Source organism: Rhincodon typus, chromosome 4 (assembly GCF_021869965.1).
Source record: "Rhincodon typus isolate 14 chromosome 4, sRhiTyp1.1, whole genome shotgun sequence".
In the NCBI taxonomy this organism is placed as follows: domain Eukaryota; kingdom Metazoa; phylum Chordata; class Chondrichthyes; order Orectolobiformes; family Rhincodontidae; genus Rhincodon; species Rhincodon typus.
In genome coordinates this window covers 116,273,210-116,285,520 of record NC_063335.1, presented here as the reverse complement: position 1 = coordinate 116,285,520, position 12,311 = coordinate 116,273,210, and the positions used below count along the sequence as shown (strand labels likewise).

The 12,311-nt window shown below is 41.2% G+C and overlaps 1 protein-coding gene across 4 annotated transcripts in view; it reads right to left on the bottom strand.

Moving 5' to 3' along the window:
- Positions 1 to 1,794: 1,794 nt before the first annotated feature.
- The window catches only part of LOC125483005 (flocculation protein FLO11-like), a 41,284-nt gene continuing 30,767 nt past the window's right edge, over positions 1,795 to 12,311 (bottom strand). For 3 of the 4 annotated variants that reach the window (XM_048596256.1, XM_048596255.1, XM_048596257.1), the window contains 2 exons: positions 11,437 to 12,276; positions 1,795 to 2,682 (listed from right to left, as the gene is read on the bottom strand). In XM_048596256.1, coding sequence (XP_048452213.1) covers positions 1,979 to 2,682; positions 11,437 to 12,276 — 1,544 coding nt within the window. In that variant the 3' untranslated portion in view covers positions 1,795 to 1,978. Of the gene's footprint in view, positions 2,683 to 11,093; positions 12,277 to 12,311 lie in introns of those variants that run through there. The other variant, XM_048596258.1, reaches the window with a different exon arrangement.

Sequence of the window (12,311 nt, the reverse complement as noted above, 5' to 3'; positions counted from 1 at the left end):
ACAGGTCTTTTTTCCTAGTCCTGCCTACGTTGTTGGTACCTACGTGGACCACAACAACTGGATCCTCCTGCTCCCTCTCTAGTATCCTCTCAAGCCGGTCAGAGATGTCTCGTACCCTGGCACCGGGCAGGCAACACACCATGCGGGATTCTCTATCCTGCTCGCAAAGGATACTGTCAATCCCCCTGATGATTGAATCCCCTACAACTACAATCTGTCTTTTTGCTCCCCCCTCTCGAATGGCCTCCTGGACCATGGTGTCATGGTCAGTTGACTCATCCTTCCTGCAGCCCTGTGCCTCATCCACGCAGGGAGCAAGTGCCTCATACTTGTGGGACAATTTCAAGGGCTGCGGCTCTTGTGTTCCTGTCTGCAGGGTCCCTGTACCTGCCTCACTCGCAGTCACACACTGCTGTCCCTGCCCACCGATCGAATTAACATTAGCTAATCTACCAGGTGTGACTGCCTCCTGGAACACAGCATCCAGGTATTTCTCCCCCTCCCGGATGTGCCGGAGTGTTTGGAGTTCGGATTCCAGCTCATCAACTTTCAGCCGGAGCTCCTCAAGCAGCCAACACTTGCTGCAAATGTGGTCACTGCTGTTCTCAATGGGATCAGCTAGCTCCCACATCATACAGCTACAACACATCACCTGGCCTGCCATCTCTACTTAGTTAATTATTTAAAATTAATTAGTTTTTTTTTTTAGTTTCGCAGTGGTGTCTGCACCAGTAAGTTTACTCTGTTATATACTCAAACAGACTATGGCTTTGCCTTCCAACCCGCTCCCAGAGGATTTGGCGTCTCGGTGACCACCCCGAAAGATAACAAAGAAGTGAGAAAAAAAAATGCACATAGCTTACTTGCTCACCACGCTTAGTCGTTATTATTAGGTTAGAGGAGGTGGAAGGGTGGGAGACTCTACGCGTGTAGTGTCTTGGGTATTAGTTAACTGCCAAATTTATTGGGTGGAAGCTTACCTTCCCAGGCTGCCCTCGCGCTTTCTCCCGGACTCCCACCGCTGAAACAACTGAAAGGCCGCAGTCACGTGACGTAAGACTTTTATAATCGAAAAACCTACCTTCCCAGGCTGCCCTCGTGCTTTCTCCCAGACTCCTGCCGCTGAAACAACTGAAAGCATTCTCATTAGAGGAGGCAGAATTTCGTCTCTCAAAAGTTTATTCATTTTTAGTGTTTCTATCTACAGAGAGCAGTGGGTTCTCAGTCATTGACCAGTCTTGAATATATTCAAATGGATTTTTGATCTGTAAGGGAGTCAAAGATTGTGTGGAACAGGCAAGAATGTGGATTTAAGACCAGAGTCACATCTGTGATCGATTTTACCGATTACACATGATTTTGCTGAAAGAAACCACAGGTTCCAGCAGCAAAAAGGCCCATTCTTCCTATTTCTTATGATCTAATGATCTAACCAACAACCGATTTATTTCTGTTTCATATGTGTGGCGACCTTCCCTTAAATAATCATCACATGTGGCTTAAGTTTAGAAACTAAGTGCAATAATTCTGTGCAAGTCAGAGCAAAACATCAATATATCCAAAACAGAAACAGAAATAGCTGGAAAAAGCTCAGCATATCTGGCACCATCTGTGGAGAGAAAGCAGAGTTACATTTTGGGTCCAGAAACCCTCCTCAAAACGGACATCCAAATATATATATCCCAATACATCCAACAATTTTCAAGGAATTAAGTATATTATATTGCAATTACTGGAATTGTAACTAAGTCATTTCCAAATAGCTTAATAAACAAGAATCAGAAGTTGAACAAATTGGCAGTAAGATCTTTATTGCGCAGATTCTTACAAGTTTCTTTTTAAAGTACCAGGGTTCATTAACGTAACTACTGTCTCAGGCTTTCCTTAGAGAGCGTTTTACTTAAGAAGACACAACGTTACAGTATCTCTTCACAGAGGTTAGAAGAGGTGGATTGCAGTGTTGTCCTGGTTCCATCATTTATTCTGCTTGTGTTTCTGCCTCCCCTTCTGCTTCTGGTGACTTTGTGTCTGATGAAGCTGCTTCTGGGGTTGTTGCTCTTGGTGATGGTGGTGTTGGTGATTTCGATTCTGGTGATGCTTGTGGTGATTTTTGTTTTGGCTCTTGTTCTCCTTCTCGGGTTTGTTTCTCATCCTCTTTGTTCATAACATCAGCAAGAGATTTAATGCTGTCTATCAGACCATCCATCTTGCTTCCCAATGCATCAATTCTGCAATTTACCCGTTTGAAGCCTTTGTCAACAATGGAAGGCAACTCCTGCTCATTTGCCTCAGAAACACTTTCTTGTCTAGGGCAAGACTCATCTTCCTCAGTTTTCTTCCCCTCTTCAGTCTTTGCAGCTTCTTCTGTTTTTGAAGAACTTCCTTCTAGAGGGCAAGACTCACCCCCCTCTGCTGCAGCCTCTTCTGTTTTTGAAGGCTCTTCGTGAGGGCAAGACTCATCTTCCTCAGATGCCTTCTTCTCTTCTGCAGCTGCACCTGTTTTTTCTTCTACAGGACAAGAGTCGTCTGTTTCTCCTGTCTTCTCTTCTGCTGTTTGTGAAGAACTTTCTTCTACAGGGCAAGATTCATCTTGATCTGTTGGCTTCCCCTCTGAGGTCTCATCTTTACGCATTATGGAATAGATTGGGCAGCTTTCATCAATCTTTTCAGAGTCCTGGATACCTACATTAGAAAATAAAGGCCACAAATAGAGTGAAATTAATAATAACTGATACTTGAGACCATAAGTCCATAAATATAGGAGCAGAATTGGGCCATTTGACCCATCAAGTTTGCTCCTTTATTTGATCATGGCTGATAAGTTTCTCAACCCCATTCTCCCGCCTTCTCCCCATAAACCTTGATCTCTTTACTAAGAGCAATGGGTTCCACATTAATCACCCTCTGGTTGAAGAAATTCTTCCTAATTCTGGTTCTAAAGGGTTGTCCTTTCACTCTGAGGCTATGCCCTCGGGTCACATTTTCTTCAACTAGTAAAGACATCTTCTCCACGTCCGCTATTATCCTCCTAAACTCATCCTCCTTATCTCCATTGAGTAGTGACCCAGAGTCCTCAACCACACCCCATATGACAAGCCCTTCAGCCCGGGATCATTCTTGTAAACCTTGTCTGGATCCCTCCAACACCAGCACATCCTTCCTTATGTATGGGGCCCAAAACGCTTACAATATTCCAAATACGGTCTGATCAGAGCCTTACAAAGCTTCAGCTGTACATCTCTGCTCTTAAAAAAAAAACAAAGAACTGCGGATGCTGGAAATCAGAAACAAAAAAGAAATTGCCAGAAAAACTCAGCAGGTCTGAAGAAGGAGTACTGGATCTGAAATGTTAACTCTGCTATGGCTCCACAGATGCTGCCAGACCTGCTGAGTTTTTCCAGAAATTTCTGTTTTTATATCTCTGCTCTTGTATTCTAGCCCTCTTGAAATGAATGCTAAGAATGCATTTGCTTTCCTAACTGCCATCTCAGCCTGCATGTTAACCTTAAGAGAATCCTAAACTAGGACTCCCAAGTCCCTTTGTGCTTCAGATTTCCAAAGCTTTTCTCCATTTAGAAAATAGACCGTGCCTCTCTTCTTCCTACTGACATGCATAACCTCACATTTCCCACATTATATTTTATTTGCCACTTCTTTGCCCACTCTCCTAGCCTGTCCCAAGTCCTTCTGCAGTCTCTCGCTTCCTCAACACTACCTGTCCCTCCACTTATCTTTGTGTCATCTGCAAACCTAGCAATAATGCCCTCAGTTCCTTTATCCAGATTGTTAATGCATAACGTGAATAGTTTTGGTCCCAACGCTGACCCCTGCAGAACTCCACTAGTCACTGGCTGCCATCCTGAAAAAGACCCCTTTATCCCCACTCTCTGCCTTCTGCCAGTCAGCCAATCCTCTATCCATATCATTGCCTTTCCATTTACACAATAGGCTCTTATTTATCAGCCTCCTGTGTGGTACCTTGTCAAAGAAACTGTTTCGTCAAACAAGTGTAAAGAAACTTTAATATAACATTTCACTTGAGGTCATTTAGACTCTGAAGTCTACGGTGGATTGACATGATATTACATAGAGTTAGGAGTTAAGATCAGGTCTAGCCTATGTGACCTCTCAAGCTACTCTGACATTTATAATGATTCTGGCTAATCTGATTGTAATCTCAACTTCACCTTCGCAGCTAGCCCCTTAGAAGCCTTTTACCACCTTACTTCTCAAGAATCTATCTACCTCTGCCTTAAAAATATTATGAAGAAAAGATTTCCAAAGCCTTTACCTACGCCATAGAAGATGTAGGCCATTTCGCCTATTAAGTCCCTCTGCCATTCAGTGAGATCTTGGCTGATTTAATCATCCTCAACTTCATTTTCCCCCCACTATCCCATAACCTTTGACTCCCTTAATGATTAGAAAGCTGTCCATGTAGGCCAGGCAGGATTTGAGCCTGTTCCCCAGAACATAACCTGGATTTCTTTATTAATAGTCTAGCAATAATACCACTCAATCATCACTACCTTACTTCTTCTAAGCATTTTCATCCTTCGTTAAATACGGAGACCAATACTGTACACAGTGTCCCAGATGATAATCAGTACACTAAAAATGTGGCCCCTCCAATGCCCTGCGTAAGTGAAGCATAACTTCCCTATTTTAGTATTCAATTCTCCTCACAATAAACAACAACATTGTATTAGCCTTCCTAATTATTTTCTGTACCTGCATACCAGCCTTTACCAATCCTGGACCAGGATGCTCACTTTACTCTTGTATCTTTGAACTCTGCAATCTCTCACTCTTTACATAATATGCTTCTTGTTTACTCCCAGAGTGCTAGGACATTGACTAAATTTAAGGAGGAGATAGATAGAATTTTAATTAGGAATGGGTTGAAGTGTTATTGGAGAACAGGCATTGGCCATGATTGTATCAAATAACGAGCAGGCTCAAAGAGCTAAATTACCTACTCTCCTAGTTTACATGTTGTTATGTATATCCACTTAGTACCCCTTATAGGCTTTACTCGTTAAGTCCTTGAAAAATTCCAGTAGATTTGTTAAGCATGACTTCTCCTTTGTATATCCATGTAGTTGGTATTTTGTAATTACTTGCTGTATCTGTATTCTGACGTTTTACTATTCATGCATCTCAAAGTTATATTAATCAAATTAAATCTGTGCCATTGATAATTGAGTGCTCTGCTAGAGGAAATCAGTCTATCCTGTTCACTTTATCTGATTCCCTCATTATTTTTTACACTTCAATTAAGTCATCCCTTAGCATCCTGTGTTCTGAAGAACTCAGCTCTAGCCTATCTAATCTTGCCTCATGGCTGCAATTTCCTGGAAACATTCTCGCAAATCTCTTCTATAAGACCATAAGACATAGGAGCAGAAATATGCCATTTGGCCTGTCGACTATGATGCTATTCTGTGAGATCATGGCTGATTTGATAATTCTCAAATCCATTTTACTGCCTTTTCCCCATAATTCTTGATTCCCTTATTGGTTAAAAATCTGTCTCAGCCTTGCGTTATTTTAAGATCCGGCCTTGACAGCTCTATGTAGTAAAAACCTCCATAGATTCACCACCCTCAGGGTGTTTTTGGTCGGATCTGACACGTTCCTTTTATAGTTTTAGTAATACTTTCCAAATTTTATACTACATTTCTTTTGAAATGAAAGGCCAATAGTCTATTTGCCTTCCCTGTTAAAAAATGAATGTGGATGCTAACATTTTGTGATTCATGCAAGAGGACCTTCAAATCCCTGTGCTGCAGCTTTTTGCAGTCTTTCTCTATTTAAATAATATTCAGTTCTTCTGTTCTTCCTGCCAGAGTGCATTAACTCACATTCTCCCATACTATATTGTATCTGTCAAATATCCCTCTGTAGACTTTGTGCCATCTACAAACTTCCCTTATCCAGCTCATTAATATATATTGCAAATAATTGTGGGCCCAGCACTCATCCCTGTGGCACAGCACTAGCTACTGATTGCCATCCTGAAAATACCCTCCTATTCCGAACTCTCTGTCTTTTATTACTTAGTCATTCCTCTATCCATGCTGATATAATACTCCCAACCCACCACGGGTTCTTATCATATTCAGTAGCCGTATTTGTAGAACTTTATTGAACGACTTCTGGAAATTCAAATATTTTACATCTACCACTTCTCCTTTATCTATCATCTTTGTTACATCCTCAAACAACTGTAACAAATTTGTCAGGCCTGATTTACCCTTCATGAAGCCATGTTGACTCTGCTTGATTGCGTTATGTATTTCTAAATGCTCTGCTATAATTAATTCTAAACTGTTTCCCAATGGCAGATATTGAGCTTACTGGTCTATAGTTTTTTTTTGTCTTTTTCGTGCAAAGGTGTTACATTTACAGTTTTCTAGTATTTTTGCTCTGGTATTTTACCAGAAGGTTACTACCAGCGTATCCACTATCTGAATAGCTACTTCCTTTATTATCCTAGGATACACACTAATCTGAAAACGTGCATGCATATGATTCCAGACAACAACCTTATTCTGTAATCGGCCCATGATAACTTTTACCTCTATCTTCCTTTTTATACATTTAAAGATCTTACCATCTGTTTCTACATTACTTGCTAAATTACTGGCAGAGATTATATTCTGCCAATTATTTTTTTTCTTTTGTCACCTTCTGTTTGCCTATAAAACATTTGCAATCTGCTATTTTACCACTAATCTTGTAAAACTGCATGTTTGCTCTTTCAATTTGATACTATCCTTAACTTCCTTAGTTAATAAGACCATAAGAAATAGGAACAGGAATAAGCCATTTGACCCCTCGAGCCTGCTTTGCTATTGAGTAGGATCGTGGTTGATCCTATATTCCTCACACTCACTTTCCTGCCCTTTCCCTATAACCCTTTATTATCCTCCCCTCCTGTTCAAGAATTTGTTCATCTCATCCCTAAATGTACACAAGATCTTTGCCCTCACAATGGTTTTATCCCTTTCTCAGACTATACACATCAATGACCTTTCCCACTTATCATTACTTACTTCCATTCATATGGATTCTGTATCATCTCATGCAAGATCATTTCTTGCTATTGTATTTATATCATGCTTTCATATCCCCACCACTCTGTCCTTCCTGCCTGTCCTTTCAAAAAATCACATATCCCTAAATATTTAGCTTCCAGCTTTGATTTCATTAACCTCTATCTGTGCAATCAACTCATTTATTGTGTTCTAAATACTATGAGTGTTTAGGTAAACATCCATTAATTTTGCCTTTTTTACAATTTTTTTTCTATTTGACCCTACATGCTACTTTTTTCATGATTGTACACTCTGTCCCTTCCTGTCCTACCCTGGGTATCCTTATCTAAATAGTTGCCCTACAATACTGCCATATCCTATTGCTTTAATTGCTTCCCTTCTCCTGAACTCTCCTCCCCTCTGTTTAAATTGAAGCCCTTTCTATAGTACTAGTTACTTAATTCATCAAGGTACCAGTCCCAGCTTGATTAAAGTGAAGCTTCTCCCACCAGAATAGCATGCTTCTACCCCTGCACTGGTGCCAGTGTCCCATGAACTGAAATACATTCCACCCATACCAATCTTGGAGCCATGGATTTAACTCCTTGACTTTATTTACTATTGCCTGTTTGCTCAAATAGTAATCCTGAGATTATTACCTTGGAGGTCCTACATTTTAATTTAGCTCCGAACTGTTCAAATTTTTTTTCATCAGAACCTCCTTTCCAGTTCTGTCAATGTCATTGATGCCAATGTGGATGATCCCGTCCCTCCCAACCCAAGTTCCTCCCCAGCCCTAAGTAGATGTCCTTAATCCTGACAATAGGCAGGCAACACAGTCATTGGTACAAAGCACATTTTCCTGTCTCCAGAGCAAGTATGTCCTTCCTGTAATGTGATGACCATGCACAAAACTCCAGCTTTGGCCTAACCAGCATATTATATAGTTCCACAGCATTACAATCTTGCTTTTGCATTCAGTAACTCACTCAATGAAGGAAAGTTTAACTTCAGTGGTGGGGAAACTTTGAGAAACAATTATCCTGGTTAGAAATAGTAATCACATGGAAAAAAGCAAGTTGATTAGGAAGAATCAGCACAGATTTCCAAAGAGGAAATTGTATTTAACTAACATGCTGGAGTTTTTTGAAGAGATGAAAGAGAAGCTTGATGAGAGTAACATTGTTGATGTGGTATACATGGATTCCCAGAATACATTTGACACAGTGCCACACGCAACTTGTGAGGAAAGTTATAGATTATGGTATAAAAGTGACAATAGCAAATTGGGTAAAAAATTGGCTGAGTGATAGGAAGCAGAGAAATGTCAAGGCTGCAGATGCACTAAACTTAAGAGAATTGTAAACTGTGAGGAGGACTCCACTGTAGAACTCCAAAAGGATGTTAAGTTGGTGGAGTGGATGGATATGTGGAAGATGAGAATCAGTGCAAAGATGTGTCAGGTGATTCATTATTGTAAGATAGGGGTTACAGAGGGTGCACGACAAGAAGGACCTGTGTGTATATAGTGTGTATATAGTCCTCATGTTCCCCCCTTCACCCCAGACTCGCTCACTACCACCAGCCATGCCCTGGTCCCAAAACCGCATTATGTGCAGAAAATAGCCTCACAATTGAAACATGACATGAAGGTTGGTGGATTTGTGGACAGCGTGGAGGGCTGTTGTGGGTGGCAACGGCACATTGACAGGATGCAGAGCTGGGCAAAGAAGTGGCAGATGGAATTCAACCCAGAAAAGTGTGAAGTGATTCATTTTGAAAGGTTGAATTTGAATGCAGAATACAGGGTTAATGGCAGGATTCTCGGCAGTGTGGAGGAACAGAGAGATCTTGGGGTCCACGTCCATAGATCCCTCAAAGTTGGTACCCAAGTTGATAGGGTTGTAAAGAAGGCGTATGGTGTGTTGGCTTTCATTGGCAGGGGAATTGAGTTTAAGAGCCGTGAGGTTATGCTGCAGCAGTATAAAGCCCTGGTTAGACCACACTTGGAATATTGTGTTCAGTTCTGGTCACCTCATTAGAGGAAAGGTGTGGAAGCTTAAGAGAGGGTGCAGAGGAGATTTACCAGGATGGAGGGCAGGTCTTATGAGGAAAGCTTGAGGGAGCTAGGGCTTTTTTCATTGTAGCGAAGAAGGATGAGAGGTGACTTGATGGAGGTTTACAAGATGATGAGAGGCATAGATAGCGTGGATAGTCAGAGACTTTTCCCCAGGGCGGAAGTGACTATTACGAGGGGGCATAACTTTAAGGTGATTGGAGGAAGGTATGGGGAGATGTCAGAGGTAGGTTCTTCACACAGAGAGTGGTGGGTGTGTGGAATGCGCTGCCAGCAGTGGTAGTGGAGTCAGATACTTTACAGACTTTTAAGCGACTCTTGGATAGGCACATGGAGGATAGTAAAATGTAGGGTATGCAGGGTACATTGATCTTCGTAGGATAAATAGGTCGGCACAACATCGTGGGCCGAAGGGCCTGTACTGTGCTGTACTGTTCTATGTTCTGTGAAACACTTTAACAAATCTCATTCACGAGCGCATGTACAAGCATCTCCTTACAGCATACTGTGCATGCTCCTTGGTGTCAGCAAATGCAGGCTGTTGAGAAATACAGTCACTTGTTCAAAGGAATAATCAAGTTTCACACTGAATTTACCACAAAGTTGTTTCAGAAACATGAGGGCCAAGCTGGGAAGCTGCTGTCTCTTCAGGTGGCTTCTATTTCACCAATTCCAACCACAAACAATTCTCTAACTTACACACTGTTCAGACAAGATCACCATAAAAAAAAACTCAGACAGATGATATCTGAGAAATGACTCAATGCAATTATCTAAGGATAAATCACAGCATTTCTAGGAAGGCTTGTTTAAAAAAAAAAGTTCAATGTCCCAAAGATATTTCCTAACACTCGACAAAAATCTATTCTGGTCAAAAAGAAGGACGAGGTGAGAATATCTTACAGACTGAATAGTATAACTTCCAAGCGGAGTAGGACATCATCACTTCTTCAGAGGCCTCACTGATGATGTTACCTAGCATGGTGACAAAATGTCTGAACGAAAACAAGCCAGCTCGGTGAGCAAGCCAACAACCTCACCTAGTTTTTATGTCTGACAGACTTTTCAGTTTCTATTTTCTCTCTCATCTCTGTTTAAAATCTGCTACCCCTTTTTCTAAAACTATGACCTCTCATTCTACATTGCTCCACATGAGGACAAAGTCAGAAGACACACAACACCATGTTATAGTCCAACAGGTTTATTTGAAATCACACAAGCTTTCGGAGCATGGCCCCTTCGTCAAGTGCAGTGAGAGAGGTGAGCACACAGACCCAGAGTTTATAGGCAGAGAGATCAAAAGATCATATAACAGATGTGAGTGGAATATCAAATGATAAGTCTCTGCAGGTGACTGAGAGTTTTAGACGGTGAGTAAAGTGTCAACAGCTAAATAAAAAGCGAAGGGATGACCTATAATTCAATTAATTGAGGCAATTTTTCACCATTTTTCCTAATTTTACATTAAATACCAAAGTTGTTACAAAGCAATGACATGCCAACTGTTTGGAGGAACTGTAATAACTTTAATTCTAGATTGATTTTCAGCCTACCATCCAGTCAGAGTGAAAGTGAGGAGATCCAGATGGCTTCAACAGCCAGACCTCAAGAATATGTCATTGTCACTTCCTCCAAAAAAGTAGCCTCAAAGTCATCAAGAAGTAGCTGCTTGACCATTAAAATCATATGGCTAGAGGACACCACTGGGGAGCAGACGTAATGGATTCCAGCACTGTCTTTTATGGGGTGGGGCTGTCCAACAAAGATCATGCTTGCAGAAGTGAAAAGTCCACTGCAGGAAGAGGCAGACATTTCTTTCTGAAGTCCAAAGAGCACTCATGGTCCACCAAGACCTTTGAAAAAATATTCTGAAAACATACCCCTTTGATCCTGGATTCATTTTGTGATAGAAAGCCTTTATTTAGATTTCAGGATGCTGAAGTTACATTAAACTACAAATTTGCAAACAGAACAATAACGTGCAAAACCGTTAGGAACAACTGCATGAACAGCAAAATCAATGAAATAAATTTTAACTCACAGACATGAATGCAACTTTACATGAGTGTTCGTGTGAGCTGCAATTAAAAACTGACATTGCTAGATCAGGAAACCAGTTGGTAAGTCCACTATTCTATTTTAACTGTGACTCCCTGTCCCCTGCTGTAACCTCCCAATGCCCAGTTGTTCCTGGACAGTTAGCTTTCAATGGTCTTTGAAAGGACATGAATGGCAAAACCACTTTTCCTAATTCTCAACTCTCATGTTCAAAACTTCATATCAATTCTTTTATTCTTCATCTAATTTGCATTTCCTTACCAGCATCTCCTTCACAAGTGGGTGATGGTTTTTCCTGTGCTTCTGCTTCTCCCCCACATACAGAATCTGTAGAGCTTTGACAAGAAGTATCTTCCTCAGAGGGAGGAGCAGGTGACACTGCCTCAACCTTTTTGCCTTTTGATGCAGAACCATCAGCAGAGCATACAGCAGCATCAACTTTAGATTGAGTACTGCCTGTTTCAGGTTCATCCCTAAAGTGTATTTCTGATACTCGATGAATGGTAGATTCGTGATACACAGTTATGGGCTCAAGGCAAGTTGATGAATCACTATAGTTCACAATGCAACATTTTGTAGAAAGGTGCATATAAATGGGCCTGTTGGTGGGTAATGTGTCACCATTACCTCCACCAGGACTTGTTGCAGCCTTACACGTGCTATTTTGTGGAGTAAATGTTGTTGAAGGATCTGTAGATGCACCATATGCAGATGATGGGGCTTTATACAGACATTGCAGTGTAGGATCTTGGGGACTTCTTGAATCTTGTTGAGAAGCTTTTTGGGAACACTCACTACAGACCCCACATGGATTAGATTCTTGCTGAGATGAGTCTTTTTTACAGAGATCACATGAATGTTCTTGACCAGTGGATGAGATATTGTTTTTTGGAGTTGATGCCTTCTTACATTGACCACATGAAGGATCTTGACAGCTAGATGAATCATTGTCACTTGGAGCAGACAAATTATCTTGACGGGTAGATGATGTTTTACATTGACCACATGAAGGATCTTGACAAGTAGCTGAAGTTTTACCACTTGCAGCAGTGGAATTATCCTGACGAGTAGATGATGTTTTACATTGACCACATGAAGGATCTTGACAACTAGCTGAAGTTTTACCGCTTGCAGCA